An 18,183-nucleotide genomic window follows, 5' to 3' on the forward strand; every position below is an offset into this window, starting at 1 on the left:
AAGGCACAACAACATTAACATCCACTAGGCACGCAGTAGGGGCGAATCACAACAACACTTAAGATTCACATGACATAGTGTCTCGCGGTAGCTAAATCCTCCTTCGTATAATGACGGTACTTACGCACAGGAGACAAAATCTTCATCGAGCAAGCGTGTTGGGCTTCTGAACATGTTTGCTAAATCGTTCAAGTATATCTAGAACATTATAACTACTGTTATGCATCCTTGGGGAACATCCAAAGTTACTTGCCGCTTCTGGTTAATATCCTTCACCCGGGTCAACTTGTGCCTTCGATACTGTCTCTCGACTTTGAACAGTGATGCAGTACTGTTGCGGTGGATGAGCGGAAACAGTGAAGTACATGTGCCTCTTCTTGCCTGGCGTGCAACCTACTTTAAGAAATCGAGGCTCAGTTTGTGTGTTATAGTATTTTAACATATTAAGCCTTTCTTTCATTTCGATACAACTTTCGCTGATTGCCACAGCTTTTCGCTATGTGTATAGGTGCTGCTTCATAGTTTCTTGCACAGTTATCGGTATTTGGCATTTTCTATTTGTATTCCATTAGAACTACTGACAGCCTTGGGAGAGCCAGTCCTGACAAAACTCTACCATCTGGTGAGCAAGACGTATGAGACAGGCGACATTCCCTCAGACTTCAACAAGAATATAATAATTCCAATCCCAAAGAAAGCAGGTGTTGACAGATGTGAAAATTACCGAACTATCAGTTTAATAAGTCACAGCTGCAAAATACTAACGCGATTTATTTACAGACGAATAGAAAAACTGGTAGAAGCCGACTTCGGGGAAGATCAGTTTGGATTCCGTAGAAATGTTGGAACACGTGAGGCAATACTGACCCTACGACTTACCTTAGAAGAAAGATTAAAGAAAGGCAAACCTACATTTCTAGCATTTGTAGACTTAGAGAAAGCTTTTGACAATGTTGATTGGAATACTCTCTTTCAAATTTTGAAGGTGGCAGGGGTAAAGTACAGGGAGCGAAACGCTATCTACAATTTGCACAGAAACCAGATGGCAGTTATAAGAGTCGAGGGGCATGAAAGGGAAGCAGTGGTTGGGAAGGGAGTGAGACAGGGTTGTAGCCTCTCCCCGATATTATTCAATCTGTATATTGAGCAGGCAGTAAAGGAAACGGAAGAAAAGTTCGGAGAAGGTATTAAAATCCATGGAGAAGAAATAAAAACTCTGAGGTTCGCCGATGACATTGTAATTCTGTCAGAGACAGCAAAGGCCATGGAAGAGCAGCTGAACGGAATGGACAGTGTCTGGAAAGAAGGGTATAGGATGAACATCAACAAAAGCAAAACGAGGATAATGGAATGTAGTCGAATTAATCGGGTGATGCTGAGGGAATTAGATTAGGAAAAGATACACTTAAAGTAGTAAAGGAGTTTTGCTACTTTGGGAGCAAAATAACTGATGATGCTCGAAGCAGAGAGGATATAAAATGTAGACTGGCAATAGCAAGGAAAGCGTTTCTGAAGAAGAGAAATTTGTTAACATCGAGTATTGATTTAAGTGTCAGGAAGTCGTTTCTGAAAGTATTTGTATGGAGCATAGCCATGTATGGAAGTGAAATATGACGATAAATAGACAAGAAGAGAATAGAAGCTTTCGAAATGTGGTGCTACAGAAGAAAGCTGAAGATTGGATGGGTAGATCACATAACTAATGAGGAGGTATTGAATAGAATTGGGAGGAGTTTGTGGCACAACTTGACAAGAAGAAGGGACCGGTTGGTAGGACATGTTCTGAGGCATAAAGGGATCACCAATTTAGTACTGGAGGGCAGCGTGGAGCGTAAAAATCGTGGAGGGAGACCAAGAGATGAATACACTAAGTAGATTCAGAAGGATGTAGGCTGCAGTAGGTACCGGGAGATGAAGAAGCTTGCACAGGATAGAGTAGCATGGAGAACTGCATCAAACCAGTCTCAGGACTGAAGACCACAACAACAACATATTTGTATTGATATTAGTATTGAACTTACGGTTTTTCACTGTGTGTATTGGTACCATCTTAAGGCTTTTTGTGATCGTGTTGGTTTCTGTATTGCTATCAGCTGTCTCAGGTGAGGTACGTATGCCAAGCGGATATTCGATACTGCATGTAGGTCAAGTCGGGCGAGCGGGGTGCTGGTCCAAAGGCTCTCCAAACCGCATCCAGTGACGCCTTTGGCGGAAGATGACACGGCGGTCGGTCGGTACCGACAGTCCCGCAGGGGTCTGTGAACGGAGTCCTAATATACGTCAAGTTAGCTCTTCGGTACATGTTAAAGATGGTTCGCGCTAATTGTATCTTTTTTGAGTTTTTGAAATCAATCATTGTATCGTGTCTCTCTGTTTCATTTTGTATATCGGTATGCATGCGACAGTAAGAGTACCTAATACGTTCCAAAACGCCGCGCATGAAACCGGGACTTTCCCGCGCTCATTCTTCGGGTCTATTAGTGATAAAAAGATAGGGTCAAGTGCTTTGGATAGTCCTTGGGCTAGGGATAATTTGTGTATCTAACAGGATTGGCCTAGTGTGACTATCCAACAATACAGGGCCAAAGTATGAATATTAAAAATGGACCAAATCGGTTGATTCTTTCTGCATTTCATACGGTCTACGATGGGCTTGATGGGAGCGGTTGAGGCACCATTATTTCATGGGCGGTTCCTCGGAAAACCCCCACAAAAAGGGTTTTTTCACTTTTTTCCGCCGTTACCAGAGGACCAAAACCCAGGCCAGGGTTCCAAGACGGCTACCCACAGTAAATGGCTGAAATCTTTATGATGTGTTCCTAAGATCCTCATCTCAAATCCTAAGATCCTCATTTCAAACACCATTGAAAATTTCCGTGATACCTTTAAACGTTTGCAAGATACAGAGGTTCAAAGTTACCATGCTTCTAAACATTAAATACTCACTTAAAATCCGTCGAGAAGCGAAAAAGTAGTTTATATAGAGTCGGAGCATGGAGAAATATGCTGTGTAGTGTCTCCGTTATCCCTGGGAACCCCATGTTGTAGTTCTGAAGAGAAGCACATGCAAAAATTTTTGCACATAAAATTCGGTGTGAGGTGTAAAATTAGTTGTGCACTATTTCAGTTTGACATAAGTAAACTATCCAAATTTTCAGAAGGAATTTCTCACTGTGTGTAGAGTGTGCGCTGCTGAACTTCCTCACAGATTAAAACTCTGTGCCAGGCCGAGACTCGAACTCGGGACCTTTATTGACGGATACATTTCTTTTCATATGAGTTAGATGCACTGCTACAGCAGGGAAAAGAAGGGAACCAGCGTAAAAATCTTCTTATCAGAGATCAAAAAATGCGGTTATGCTCCTGTTTATTTAAAAGACTGACTGAAAAGTAAGGTACCAGTTGCCTCATTCTACCTCCCTCAACAACTTCAAAAAATTTTCTCAAAAATTCTGACATATGAACATATTCGCACTTTTTTATGAGAGAGAGAGAGAAGAAGACTGTGGCAGTGGGAAAGAGACGGAAAAGTAATGAATACTGGAAGATAGTGGTTTTGTTACAGAAATATCAGAGGAGACAATAGCAGTGTGAGAGAGAGAGTGGCAGTGGCAGTTGAACGCAGTTGACAGTGACAGAACTGTGTTAAGAGTGAAAGAGACAGTGCCGGGGAGGGAGGTGGGTGGGGAAGAGAATGCGGAAGTGGGTATGAGCCAGTGACTGTGAGAAACAGAGTATATGACAATGACAAGGAAGAGAGGGACAGTGAGAGTGAGAAGTGGCAGAAGTAGTGGGAAGAAGGAATGAGATAGCAGCAGTAAGAGAGAGCAAGAGGAAGACAGTGACAGAGAGAAAAGACAGTAACAGCAGGACAGAACGAAGGAGACTGTGGCTGTGAGACTGGAGACAGTCACAGAGAGACAGACTGGTAGTTCATAAATGGATTAGAGGCCCCCACTCCAAAGTACTCTTATACAGGGTGGTCCATTGATAGTGACCGGGCCAAATATCTCGCGAAATAAGCGTCAAACGAAAAAACTACAAAGAACGAAACTCGTCTAGCTTGAAGGGGGAAACCAGATGGCGCTATGGTTGGCACGCTAGATGGCGCTGCCATAGGTCAAACGGATATCAACAGCGTTTTTTTTAACTAAGAACCCCCATTTTTTATTACATATTCGTGTAGTACGTAAAGAAATATGAATGTTTTAGTTGGACCACTTTTTTCGCTTTGTGATAGATGACGCTGTAATAGTCACAAACGTATAAATACGTGAAATCACGTAGCATTCCGCCAGTGCGGACGGTATTTGCTCCGTGATACATTACCTGTGTTAAAATGGACCGTTTACCAATTGGGGAAAAGATCGATATCGTGTTGATGTATGGCTATTGTGATCAAAATGCCCAACGGGCGTGTGCTATGTATGCTGCTCGGTATCCTGGACGACATTCTCCAAGTGTCGGGACTGGTAGGTTTTTTAAATTAAAATACAGAACATAGATACGTTTGAACACTTTATTTCGGTTGTTCCAATGTGATACATGTACCTTTGTGAACTTATCACTTCTTAGAACGCATCCTGTTACAGCGTGATTACCTGTAAGTACCACATTAATGCAATGCTCAAAATAATGGCCGTCAATCTCGATGCATTTGGCAATACGTGTAACGACATTCCTCTCAACAGCGAGTAGTTCGCCTTCCGTAATGTTCGCACATGCATTGACAGTGCACTGACGCATGTTGTCAGGCGTTACCGGTGGATCACGATAGCAAATATCCTTCAACTTTCCCTACAGAAAGAAATTCGGGGACGTCAGATCCGGTGAACGTGCGGGCCACGGTATGGTGCTTCGACGACCAATCCACCTGTCATGAAATATGCTATCCAACACCGCTTCAACCGCACGCGAGCTATGTGCCGGACATCCATCATGTTGGAACTACATCGCCATTCTGACATGCAGGGAAACATCTTGTAGTAACATCGGTAGAACATTACGTAGGAAATCAGCATACACTGCACCATTTAGATTGCCATCGATAAAATGGGGGCCAATTATCCTTCCTCCCATAATGCCGCACCATACATTAACCCGCCAAGGTCGCCGATGTTCCACTTGTCGCAGCGATCGTGGATTTTCCGTTGCCCAATAGTGCATATTATGCCGGTTTACGTTACCGCATTTGCTGAATGACGCTTCGTCGCTAAATAGGACGCGTGCAAAAAATATGTCATCGTGACGTAATTTCTCTTGTGCCCAGTGGCAGAACAGTACGCGACGTTCAAAGTCGTCGCCATGCAACTCCTGGTGCATAGAAATATGGTACGGGTGCAGTCGATGTTGATGTAGCATTCTCAACACCGACGTTTTTCCTGTTTCCTTAAATAACATAACTATCTAGCGAACGGTCCGGACACTTGGATGATGTCGTCCAGGATACCGAGCAGCATGCATAGCACACGCCCGTTGGGCATTTTGATCACAATAGCCATACATCAACACGATTCGACCTTCTCCGCAATTGGTAAACGGTCCATTTTAACACGGGTAATGTATCACGAAGCAAATACCGTCCGCACTGGCGGAATGTTACGTGATACCACGTACTTATACGTTTGTGGCCATCTATCACAAAGCGAAAAAAGTGGTCCAACTAAAACATTCATATTTCTTTACGTACTACACGAATATGTAATAAAAATGGGTGTTCTTACTTAAAAAAACGCAGTTGATATCCGTTTGAGCTATGGCAGCGCCATCTAGCGGGCCAATCATAGCGCCATCTGGTTTCCCCCTTCAAGCTACACGAGTTTCGTTCTTTGTAGCTTTTTCGTTTGATGCTTATTTCGTGAGATACTTGACCCAGTCACGATCAATAGACCACCCTGTATAAATGATACCCTTCAATATCTGTGATGATGATTCCCTTCAATGTGCCTGATGATGAAGTACCCAAACACTCTACTGTATTGCTGGTGACTGAAGCATCCCATTGCCTTACTGTGTTAGACTGGGTAATCCAAATGCCAGTGTTCATGTAAACCCAACATGGTGTGCCCCAAAGCTCGACACACTGGGCTCGAAGTGGTCCCGGCACTGACTGACCAGTTGAGCGCAGTAGCCCCCACGTGGCCGGCAGTGCCCAGTAGCCGTGTGCGCTGGACAGCAGCAGGTGGGTTACCTGGGCGTGGTGTACTCGTCCTCGGGGTCCTCGGACACGGGCGCGACGTGCAGCTCCCTGCTCCTCCTGGTGGTGGGGCGGCCCTCCTCCAGCTCCAGCCTCTGGCCGTCCGAGTCCCCGGGCAGCGCCTGGTGCTCCTGCTGCCTCTTGAACAGCTTGTGGCTGGACACGGCGCCGCCCTCCAGCAGGGACCCCTCGAAGGCCTTGTTGGACAGGAAGGAGTCCCCGCCCAGTCCCAGACCGTCCACCCCGAAGATGCTTCCTGCGGGCACAAGCGGCATCTAGTGTAGAGTACAGCATCTACATCTACTAACGGCGCACACGGTGTTACAAAAAGGTATGGCCAAACTTTCAGGAATCATTCCTCACACACAAATAAAGAAAAGATGTTATGTGGACATGTGTCCGGAAACGCTTAATTTCCATGTTAGAGCTCATTTTAGTTTCGTCAGTATGTACTTCCTCGATTCAGCGCCAGTTGGCCCAATTGAAGGAAGGTAATGTCGACTTCGGTGCTTGTGTTGACATGCGACTCATTGCTCTACAGTACTAGCATCGAGCACATCAGTACGTAGCATCCACAGGTTAGTGTTCATCACGAACGTGGTTTTGCAGTCAGTGCAATGTTTACAAACGCGGAGTTGGCAGATGCCCATTTGATGTACGGATTTGCACGGGGCAATAGCCGTGGCGCGGTACGTTTGTATCCAGACAGATTTCCAGAACGAAGGTGTCCCGACAGGAAGACGTTCGAAGCAATTGATCTGCGTCTTAGGGAGCACGGAACATTCCAGCCTACGACTCGTGAGGGGGGAAGACCTAGAACGACGAGGACACCTGTAATGGACGAGGCAATTCTTCGTGCAGCTGACGATAACCCTAATGTCAGCGTCAGAGAAGTTGCTGCTGTACAAGGTAACGTTGACCACGTCACTGTATGGAGAGTGCTACGGGAGAACCAGTTGTTTCCGTACCGTGTACAGCGTGTGCAGGCACTATCAGCAGCTGATTGGCCTCCACGGGTACACTTCTGCGAATTGTTCATCCGACAATGTGTCAATCCTCATTTGAGTGCAAATGTTTTCTTTACGGATAAGGCTTCATTCCGACGTGATCAAATTGTAAATTTTCACAATCGACACGTGTGGGCTGACGAGAATCCGCACGCAATTGTGCAATCACGTCATCGACACAGATTTTCTGTGAACGTTTGTGCAGGCATTGTTGGTGATGTCTCGATTGGGCCCCACGTTCTTCCACCTACGCTCAACGGAACACGTTATCACGATTTCATACGGGATACTCTACCTGTGCTGCTAGAACGTGTGCCTTTACAAGTACGACACAACATGTGGTTCGTGCACGATGGAGCTCCTGCACATTTCAGTCGAAGTGTTCGTGCGCTTCTCAACATTTCCGGTTTTTGGAACAGTGTCTATAAAGAGGCGATTGAAATTAGATGGGCTCATAATGTAATCAACAGAGGCAATGGGTTTCCTCTTAGCAAGACGTGGAATCCTGTATTATCTCGCATCAAAGCTGAACGTTCTTCGGTGCGGCCTCGATTGCGATGTATCGTTGCCAACAGTGTTTCACTAAGGGCGGCGCCACCTCCCTGTCTAGGAAGGCAGAAACCGTGATGGGCGGCGCATGCGCCGTGTACTGAACGGCGGCCTATATAGGACGTCGATTTGCAACCTGGCGTCAGTTCTCAGCGGGACTCATCAGCAGAAGCAGCATTCTCCTGAAGATGGCGACCAGTTGGGTCGCCGAAATATCGACTCAAGTTGATTTTAGGATCCGGCAGCAAACCCGAAGAGACTTTCAAGTCTTATTAGGCCGGGAAAGCCTACGTAATCACAACAACATGGGAGCTTATGAAAGATCAACAGAGTAAGAGTGAGCACTGGAAGACAGCTAAGTACTGCAATTTTTGGAGAAGATTGAAGCCCAGCTGTCCAGTGAGGCAGGGAGAGTGCGCACCTGAGAGGATCTGCTGCTGTTGCTGCGGCTGCTCGGGCAGACGGGGCCTCGAACCCTCGATCTGCTGGATGACGTTCTGGCCGCGGGGCGCGATCTGGCCGGCGACCAGCAGCGGGTGCATGAACTGCGGGGGCGGCGGAGGCGGAGGGGGCGGCGTGGCGGAGGCGGGCGACTGCCCGTTGGCCGGGTAGTCCTCGTGGTGGTTGCCGTGGTGGTGCTTGTGGTCGCGGTGGGCCTTGCCCGCGGCCAGCGCCGCGCCGAACAGGTACACCATCGTCACCTCGCCCAGCATGCCTCCAGAGCCCAGCGGCGCCCCAGGGCCCTCCAGGAAGCCGCCTCCGGGCTGGCGCTGCTCCTGGCCCGTGATGGCCACTCCGCCTCCGGGGATCGTGTACCCCACCAGCTGGAAGGAGAGGGGTCCAAATCTCAAGCAACATACCAGGAGTCAGCAATCACATGATATAATATACCTTCAGAATTCCAAAATAGGCAAGTCGAGTAGTCCATTGCTGGAAAAACAGTGACCCATTTCTGAAGGGACATACCAATTGTCAAATAAACCAAAATTAACATCCGCATGATAAAATACTGAGCGATCATCTGGCATCCACATACTCCACCAGCTGGAAGTGAGCAAGTCACATTTCAAGGGGCACAATGAAGCTCAAAGAAGTCATTGACAGCACCCAAAATAATGGGATCGTGGACCCCACCAGCTGGTAGCAGTCCAACACATTTCTTGAAAGGCATACCATGACTCAAGGAAACCAACATTAACAACTGCATCGCATAATAATGAACCAGCTTCTAAACCAAAAATAGTTGGATCATACAGCCCACCAGCTGTAACCAGAGTGGCCTGTTTCTCAAACGACAGAGTGAGTGTCATGCAAATCAACATTAACTTCTACATGATATAATCCTGAACTACCTTCTGGCATTCACAATATCTGTATCGTGTAGCTCACCAATTTGAAAAAGAATGATTTGTTTTTTAAGCCACACAGCAAAGATGAGGCGAGACATCATTAACATCCACATGAAAGCTGGTTGGCAACTTTCTGGGACAACTACCTTCTAGCTGCAAACAGACCATAACAAAATAAACATCGACCATTATAAATTCGCCACCTTTTAGTGGCTGTAATACTTTTGTGACACTTTCTGGCTAGAAAGTAACTGAATTGGGCCAACCAGCTCGAAACAGAGTGTAGAATGAAAGGCCCACATGATACAGTGTCTGATAGCCCTTGAACCACTGTAATAGCTGGACCACTACCGGGTAACAATTCATGTCAATCTTTAATAATGATCAACGGGATATTGTACATTTTGCGACAGTGAGGGAGACTTTCTCGTAACAGTAAATAACATTAATTGAGCAGTCAAAAGAAATGGATTATTTGACCAAATTCTTTAGGAAACCAATATTGCACATTTACATCTGCGTGCATAGGGACATTGTGATCTTAGAAGAGTAGCCCGCTGCCAGGAATGAATTCGGCACTATTCAGTAACCATTGCTATCTGACATTCTTTCGTAAATATTACCTGCCATCTCTCCTTCTGACTCTCATCATCTCCTGGCATGGCGAACCGTTTCTCAGAGGAGGTACACTTGTGAAGCAGACATACAAAGCCTACATTAACTGTCACAGATAGACTGTGAGAGAGTAATGGAATTTGAGAATGATTGTGGAAATTAGTGAGAATGGCTGTGACAGAATGTGTGAATGTCTGAGTGAGAGAGTAGATAAGGGAATTTAGAAATAAGATGTTGAACAGTAAATGAGAGAGAGAGAGAGAGAGAGAGAGAGAGAGAGAGAGAGAGAGAGAGAATAGGAGAATGGGTGAACATGAGTAAACTGGGGCTTGTAAGTGGAGAGTATTTGAAAAATGGTTCAAATGGCTCTGAGCACTATGGGACTCAACTGCTGAGGTCATTAGTCCCCTAGAACTTAGAACTAGTTAAACCTAACTAACCTAAGGACATCACAAACATCCATGCCCGAGGCAGGATTCGAACCTGCGACCGTAGCGGTCTTGCGGTTCCAGACTGCAGCGCCTTTAACCGCACGGCCACTTCGGCCGGCGAGAGTATTTGATGGCATATGAAAGAGAGTAAGTGAGTGTGAGCAAATGGGAGCTTGTCAGTGTGGAAGAGTAAACGAAAGTGAGTGCAAGTGAGTATTTGAGAATGAGTGAATGTGTGAAAGTGCAGGAGCGAGAGAAAGAGAGAGCATGAATGTGGGATATGGTGGGTGAAAACAGACGTAATGATTGTAAATGTTCACAGCTCGTGGTCAAGTGGTTACCATTGCTACTTCTAGATCATGGGGTCCAAGGTTCGGTTTCCGGATGGACCAGCGTTCATCAGCTTGGGGACTGGGTGTTTTGTTTCCTTAACATCATCGGTTCGCAGTCGTGGTCTCGTGGTAACTTTCTGGCTTCTCAAGCATGGGGTCCCAGGTTCGAATCCCGGCAGGGTCGGGGATTTTCACCTGCCTCGAGATGACTGGGTGTTGTTGTGTCGTCTTCATCATCATCATCATCATCATCATCATCATCATCATCATCATCATTCACCCCCATTATGGTCGGAGGAAGACAATGGCAAACTACCTTCACAAGGACCTTGCCTAGTACAGTGGGGTCTTCCGCATCATTCCCCTATTCTATGTCAAGGGGTATGGGGCTTCATCATCATTATTATCATCATGTCATCATCATTGACGCACAAGTCTTTGAAGTGGCGTCAAATAGAAAGACTTGCACCATGTAGCCAAACAACCACAGATGAGTCCATCCCCAGCAAATAATGCCATATAATCATTTCATTTTTTCATTTGGTATTATCGTCAGTTGATGTCATTTACTATTGTATTCTAGTGGAACTGCATCATTTTTGACAATGTGTTCAATCTGCATCCCATTACTTTCCTGTATAAGTTTTCTTGAATCCTTGCTGGAAGGATGGCTCAAATGGTTCAAATGGCTCTGAGCAGTATGTGACTTAACATCTGTGGTCATCAGTCCCCTAGAACTTAGAACTACTTAAACCTAACTAATCTAAGGACATCACACACATCCATGCCCGAGGCAGGATTCGAACCTGCGACCGTAGCAGTCGCGCGGTTCCGGACTGCGGGCCTAGAACCGCTAGACAACCGCGGCCGGCGCTGGAAGGATGCATCTAAAGAAAATCCACATACGATTACGTATCTCCAGACTCGCTACACTGCCTCGCTAGAATATTAGACCTGAGCACTTCTGTGTCTTGGCATGGTCTCAGTACATTTCACTAGCACCACATCGCTCACACCGACCGCCACATCTACAGCCCCACCACCATGAGGTAATGGACCAGCCACGCTGCCCAACCGTGTCCACCCTTCCAGCTCCTCCAGCCACTCACCCTGTTGTGGAATCCCCTGCCGACCCTCTCGTCGTTCACCCAGAGCTGGAATTCTCCAGTCTGGCTGTTCCAGGAGGCGCACGAATGGTACCAGCGATGCAGCCTCAGCGGGTAGTTGAGCCGGTAGAAGGTGTGTCCGTTCACTGACATCTGCCAGTAGTTGGACCGCTGTGTCGATGACACCCACACGTAGATGGCGCGTGGCTGGTTTGGCACTGTAACAACAAAACAGAAATATTACAGGAGTAGAGGTAAAGCTTTAGTTAAGACTCTGAAAAGAATCAAGCTCCAACCACGAAACTTTTGACGGTGTTAGTCTGGATGCTTGACTGATCTGGCCTTGTAACATTAACCAAAACGGCCTTGCTGTGCTGGTACTGCGAACGGCTGCAAGCAAGGGGCAAACTACAGCCGTATTTTTTTCCCGAGGACATGCAGCTTTACTGTATGATTAAATGATGATGGCGTCCACTTGGGTAAAATATTCCGGAGGTAAAATAGTCCCCCATTCGGATCTCCGGGCGGGGACTACTCAGGAGGACGTCGTTATCAGGAGAAAGGGAATTAGATTAGGAAATGAGACACTTAAAGCAGTAAAGGAGTTTTGCTATTTACGGAGTAAAATAACTGATGATGGTCGAAGTAGAGAGGATATAAAATGTAGACTGGCAATGGCAAGGAAATCGTTTCTGAAGAAGAAAAATTTGTTAACATCGAGTATAGATTTAAGTGTCAGGAAGTCGTTCCTGAAAGTATTTGTATGGAGTGTAGCCATGTATGGAAGTGAAACATGGACGATAACTAGTTTGGACAAGAAGAGAATAGAAGCTTTTGAAATGTGGTGCTACAGAAGAATGCTGAAGATAAGGTGGGTAGATCACATAACTAATGAGGAGGTATTGAATAGGATTGGGGAGAAGAGAAGTTTGTGGCACAACTTGACTAGAAGAAGGGATCGGTTGGTAGGACATGTTTTGAGGCATCAAGGGATCACAAATTTAGCATTGGAGGGCAGCGGTGGGGGTAAAAATCGTAGAGGGAGACCAAGAGATGAATACACTAAGCAGATTCAGAAGGATGTAGGTTGCAGTAAGTACTGGGAGATGAAGAAGCTTGCACAGGATAGAGTAGCATGGAGAGCTGCATCAAACCAGTCTCAGGACTGAAGACCACAACAACAACAGTCCTCGTTTACATATTCATCCTACAGTGCGACACATTTTGACCAACTGTGGATGACTTTAAGTCTGTAGTATTGTATTTCAGGAAATGCTCCACTAAAATTACCTCATCGTCATTCTCTAATGGTTTCTTTGTCCAATGGAAGAGGAAATAGGTACCTATTGTGTGTCAGAAGAATTCAGAGGGCGAGGGAAATTTTGATAACCCAGAGAAGCAGTGACTGTGTGCCATAGAGAACGGCTCGGCCACAGCGGACGGCTGGACTTGTCGTGGTGGATCAAAATACTCCTTCGAAAAGCTTCCTGCGACAGTGTTCGTGACGGCATCCAACTAAACTCGTCAGACAATACTGCGTTTTCCTCCTGTAACGGTCTGTTCCTTATTAGCATAATGTGTTAGCACCACACCGGAGCGGTCCGAAAAAATAATCAAAATCAGCTTGTTCGTGGGGACTTGTACTGAGCCCGCATCTCGTGGTCGTGCGGTAGCGTTCTCGCTTCCCACGCCCGGGTTCCCGGGTTCGATTCCCGGCGGGGTCAGGGATTTTCTCTGCCTCGTGATGGCTGGGTGTTGTGTGCTGTCCTTAGGTTAGTTTAAGTAGTTCTAAGTTCTAGGGGACTTATGACAACAGCAGTTGAGTCCCATAGTGCTCAGAGCCATTTGAACCATTTTTTTGAACTTGTACTGAATTAAGAATGTTTTCCTCTTCTTGACCGTCATGATGTCTTTCAGAGTGACTACGAATAGTGGGAAGAGTACCAGTTCGGTTGTTGTTGTTGTGGTCTTCAGTCCTGAGACGGTTTGATGCAGCTCTCCATGCTACTCTATCCTGTGCAAGCTTCTTCATCTCCCAGTACCTACTGCAACCTACATCCTTCTGAATCTGCTTAGTGTATTCATCTCTTGGTCTCCCTCTACGATTTTTACCCTCCACGCTGCCCTCCAATGCTAAATTGGTGATCCCTTGATGCCTCAAAACATGTCCTACCAACCGATCCCTTCTTCTAGTCAAGTTGTGCCACAAACTTCTCTTCTCCCCAATCCTATTCAATACCTCCTCATTAGTTACGTGATCTACCCACCTTATCTTCAGCATTCTTCTGTAGCACCACATTTCGAAAGCTTCTATTCTCTTCTTGTCCAAACTAGTTATCGTCCATGTCTCACTTCCATACATGGCTACACTCCATACAAATACTTTCAGAAACGACTTCCTGACACCTAAATCTATACTCGATGTTAACAAATTTCTCTTCTTGAGAAACGCTTTCCTTGCCATTGCCAGTCTACATTTTATATCCTCTCTACTTCGACCATCATCAGTTATTTTACTCCCTAAATAGCAAAACTCCTTTACTACTTTAAGTGTCTCATTTCCTAATCTAATTCCCTCAGCATCACCCGACTTAATTTGACTACATTCCATTATCCTCGTTTTGCTTTTGTTGATGTTCATCTTATATCCTCCTTTCAAGACACTGTCCATTCCGTTCAACTGCTCTTCCAAGTCCTTTGCTGTCTCTGACAGAATTACAATGTCATCGGCGAACCTCAAAGTTTTTACTTCTTCTCCATGAATTTTAATACCTATGCACTCGGAATCCTACGATTAGGATACCGCCAGTGATATTCGGCAACAGCAGCTTTCGCATTACCATCACAGAATCCCAAGATGTATACCATCTCTCCATACTCCTGTGATGAAGTGTTGTACGGCATCGCAAAGTGTACACCGGTTCCCGTCAGATCACCCAAGTTAAGGGCTGTCGGGCGTGGCCGGCACTCGGATGGGTGACCATCCGGGCCGCCATGCGCTGTTGCCATATTTCGGGGTGCACTCAGCCTCGTGATGCCAATTGAGGAGCTACTCGACCGAATAGTAGCGGCTCCGGTCACAGAAAACCATCATAACGACCGGGAGAGCGGTGTGCTGACCACACGCTCCTGCTATCCGCATCCTCAGTGAGGATGACACGGCGGTCGGGTGGTCCCGATGGGCCACTTGTGGCCTGAAGACGGAGTGCTTTGTGCTGTTTATCGCAAAGTGTACTGTACACAGGAGACAATAACAGTAAACACAGACTGCAAGGGTCAACAACGTGGTTGTTATGCAAACGTACCACTCGCTGCACTTGTCTACCCAAGACATCGTGAACTGAAGTGTAGTACTCCATACACCGTGGCATGTTTCGGAACTCTGTTGTAGCTTCAGTGTGGAATGTTCCAGAATATTATGGCATCTTCAAAAGGTTCGAAAATGTTGTAGAATTTTCCAGAATGCCCTCCATTGGCCTAATACCCTATTGTGGTGTGGATATGTTCCAGCTGAGAAGGGTGTAGAAAGACGGTGGCGAGATGCATGCGTCAGTATACTTCCGGAAATCGACTGGAGTGCATCAAAGAAACGTGAAGTAAATTTGTGTGCAACTGACTTGCTTAAAGTAGTGAGCAGTGTATTAATTAGAATTTTAGAGTGTTATGTATAATTCTAAGACAAGTCGTAAGGTTAGTATTGCCTCACGTGTTGCATTTCTACGGAATCCAAACTGATCTTCCCCGAGGTCCGCTTCTACCAGTTTTTCCATTCGTCTGTAAAGAATTCGCGTTAGTATTTTGCAGCTATGACTTATTAAACTGATAGTTCGGTAATTTTCACATCTGTCAACACCTGCTTTCTTTGGGATTGGAATTATTATATTCTTCTTGAAGTCTGTGGGTATTTCGCCTGTCTCATACATCTGCTCACCAGATGGTAGAGTTTTGTCAGGACTGGCTCTCCCAAGGCCGTCAGTAGTTCTAATGGAATGTTGTCTACTCCCGGGGCCTCGTTTCAACTCAGGTCTTTCAGTGCTCTGTCAAGCTCTTCACGCAGTATCTTATCTCCCATTTCATCTTCATCTACATCCTCTTCCATTTCCATAATATTGTCCTCAAGTACATCGCCCTTGTATAAACCCTCTATATACTCCTTCCACCTTTCTGCCTTCCCTTCTTTGCTTAGAACTGGGTTGCCATCTGAGCTCTTGATATTCATACAAGTTGTTCTCTTCTCTCTGCAGTAGGTACTGGGAGATGAAGAAGCTTGCACAGGATAGAGTAGCATGGAGAGCTGCATCAAACCAGTCTCAGGACTGAAGACCACAACAACAACAACATGTATAATTCACATTTAACAAGAGGCCGAAACGTAAAAGAGGAGGAGACCTTCGCAGTGCCAGACTGGAAAGTCATTCTCGATCGAATATTTTGGAATGTTATTGGTGCTCTATAAAGAAATGAATAAGTGAGTTAAGAGAACTTAATTTCAAGGTAGGGTGTTACTGAATACATAAGTGGATTTGAGAGTACTTTGAATCACTTGAGATCATTTTTGAGTGCGAAATACTAAAATTTTTAAGTATTTTAATATTCATTTTTCATGATGTCAAATGTTCTCAAGTGATCAGGAATATTCTCAGAAAATAAATAGGAGATAAAGACCAAGGGAGTGGGGTCTTTCTCAATGAGTACTAAGTAAATTGCCGTAATTTCGATTTACATTTGTTTTGTCAATTTTTTAGTGTATAACGAACTCATATTGTGACAAAACAGTGACTGAATGAACAAAACTGAAGTCCGACATGGATTCGATGAGGAAAACCCCTTAGTCTTAAACAGTTACCAAAAAAAAAAAAAAAAAATTGTCAAAGTATCCTTTTTACGCACTGCCATTTTATGGATACTGATAGGACTTTACAAAACGATGATACACGCTCACTAATAACGATGTTACTGCCATTGCGAAATAAACGTATTAGGTTCACTTATAAAATGAACTATAATTTTCACAAATATGTGCTGAAAATTGTTATTCATATGGGCTGTAGTGTGTGTGTGTGTGTGTGTGTGTGTGTGTGTGTGTGTTTCACTTCGCCTTGTCTCGTGTCGGAATGTGTAATTAATAGTAAAAGATTCTGTGGCATAGTCTAACAGACCCCTTCTCTTGTTTGTTTCAGGTAAGCAGTGTGGAGCATACGGACAATTTTCTGGTGTTTACAACAGTCCTGGGTAAGTATTTCCCTGTTTATCCGTACGGGAAGCTGTCATAGTGCCGGGTTCTGTCATTTTATTTGTAACAGGCATTGGTATGCCGTTTTTTCGGCAATAGTCACCACAATAAAAGCACGTGATGTCACTATAGGCAGAGGTATCAAGGTAATCTAGGTTAGAAAAATTGTAAATTTATTGCATGAGATATGTATTTGTTTAATGACTCGTTACATAAATAAATGTGATGTATCACCCAGCCTGCTGCAAACCTTTCAATGTAAGGACCTCGTAACGTCTCGATTTGTGGTCACGCTGGAGAAGATAAATAAAAATGTTGGCTCTGAGCACTATGGGACTTACCATTTGAGGTCATCAGTCCCCTAGACTTAGAACTACTAAAACCTAACTAACCTAAGGACATCACACACATCCATGCCCGAGGCAGGATTCGAACCTGCGACTGTAGCAGCAGTGTGGTTCCGGACTGAAGCGCTTAGAACCGCTTGGCCACCGCGGCCGGCAATAAAAATGTTCCTCATGAGGTTAAAGTTCCCATTTTAACGGTGTTTACTTTCAGATAAACATGTTTTCGGGAGGAATTCTTCCGCGAGCAAAGACTTTTTTTTTCAGCCATGCATTTTAGTGCAGAGTTCCACTATCATCAGTGGGTTCATTTTAGTTTCTGTCGAATGACAGGTAAAAATTTGCATGCCAGTACACTCTAAGACAAACAAAAACGACTCACCACAGAGGATTTAGTCGAATGGGACGGAAATGGGTAGAAAAATTGGATGATTTATTCAAGAGAATGTCCCGTCGACAACGAGGTCATTAGAGACTGAGTACAACCTCGGATTAGGAAGGAAATCACCCGTGCCCTTTCAAAGGAACCATCCCAGCATTTGCCTGAAACGATTTAGGGAAATCAAGGAAAACGTAATTCAGGTTGGCCGGAGACGGGTCTGCACCGTCGTCCTCCCAAATGCGAGTCCAATGTGCTAACCACTGCGCCACCCCGCCCGGTGAGTCTTGGAAGACCTCTGGCCCTTATACACTCCTGGAAATTGAAATAAGAACACCGTGAATTCATTGTCCCAGGAAGGGGAAACTTTATTGACACATTCCTGGGGTCAGATACATCACATGATCACACTGACAGAACCACAGGCACATAGACACAGGCAACAGAGCATGCACAATGTCGGCACTAGTACAGTGTATATCCACCTTTCGCAGCAATGCAGGCTGCTATTCTCCCATGGAGACGATCGTAGAGATGCTGGATGTAGTCCTGTGGAACGGCTTGCCATGCCATTTCCACCTGGCGCCTCAGTTGGACCAGCGTTCGTGCTGGACGTGCAGACCGCGTGAGACGACGCTTCAT

General features: G+C 45.4%; 2 protein-coding genes across 2 annotated transcripts in view; one reads left to right on the plus strand and one right to left on the minus strand.

The window, feature by feature from the left end:
* The window catches only part of LOC126213015 (coiled-coil domain-containing protein CG32809-like), a 626,459-nt gene that overhangs the window by 196,141 nt on the left and 412,135 nt on the right, over positions 1–18,183 (plus strand). The window lies entirely within an intron of this gene.
* The window catches only part of LOC126213014 (uncharacterized), a 122,715-nt gene that overhangs the window by 16,333 nt on the left and 88,199 nt on the right, over positions 1–18,183 (minus strand). Inside the window, exons 3-5 of the mRNA XM_049940575.1 lie at positions 11,589–11,803; positions 8,174–8,576; positions 6,191–6,452 (exon numbers count right to left, since the gene is read on the minus strand). Of these exons, the coding sequence (XP_049796532.1) occupies positions 6,191–6,452; positions 8,174–8,576; positions 11,589–11,803 (880 nt within the window). The remainder of the gene's footprint in view (positions 1–6,190; positions 6,453–8,173; positions 8,577–11,588; positions 11,804–18,183) is intronic.

The sequence above is a fragment of the Schistocerca nitens genome, chromosome 11 (assembly GCF_023898315.1).
Source record: "Schistocerca nitens isolate TAMUIC-IGC-003100 chromosome 11, iqSchNite1.1, whole genome shotgun sequence".
Taxonomy (NCBI): domain Eukaryota; kingdom Metazoa; phylum Arthropoda; class Insecta; order Orthoptera; family Acrididae; genus Schistocerca; species Schistocerca nitens.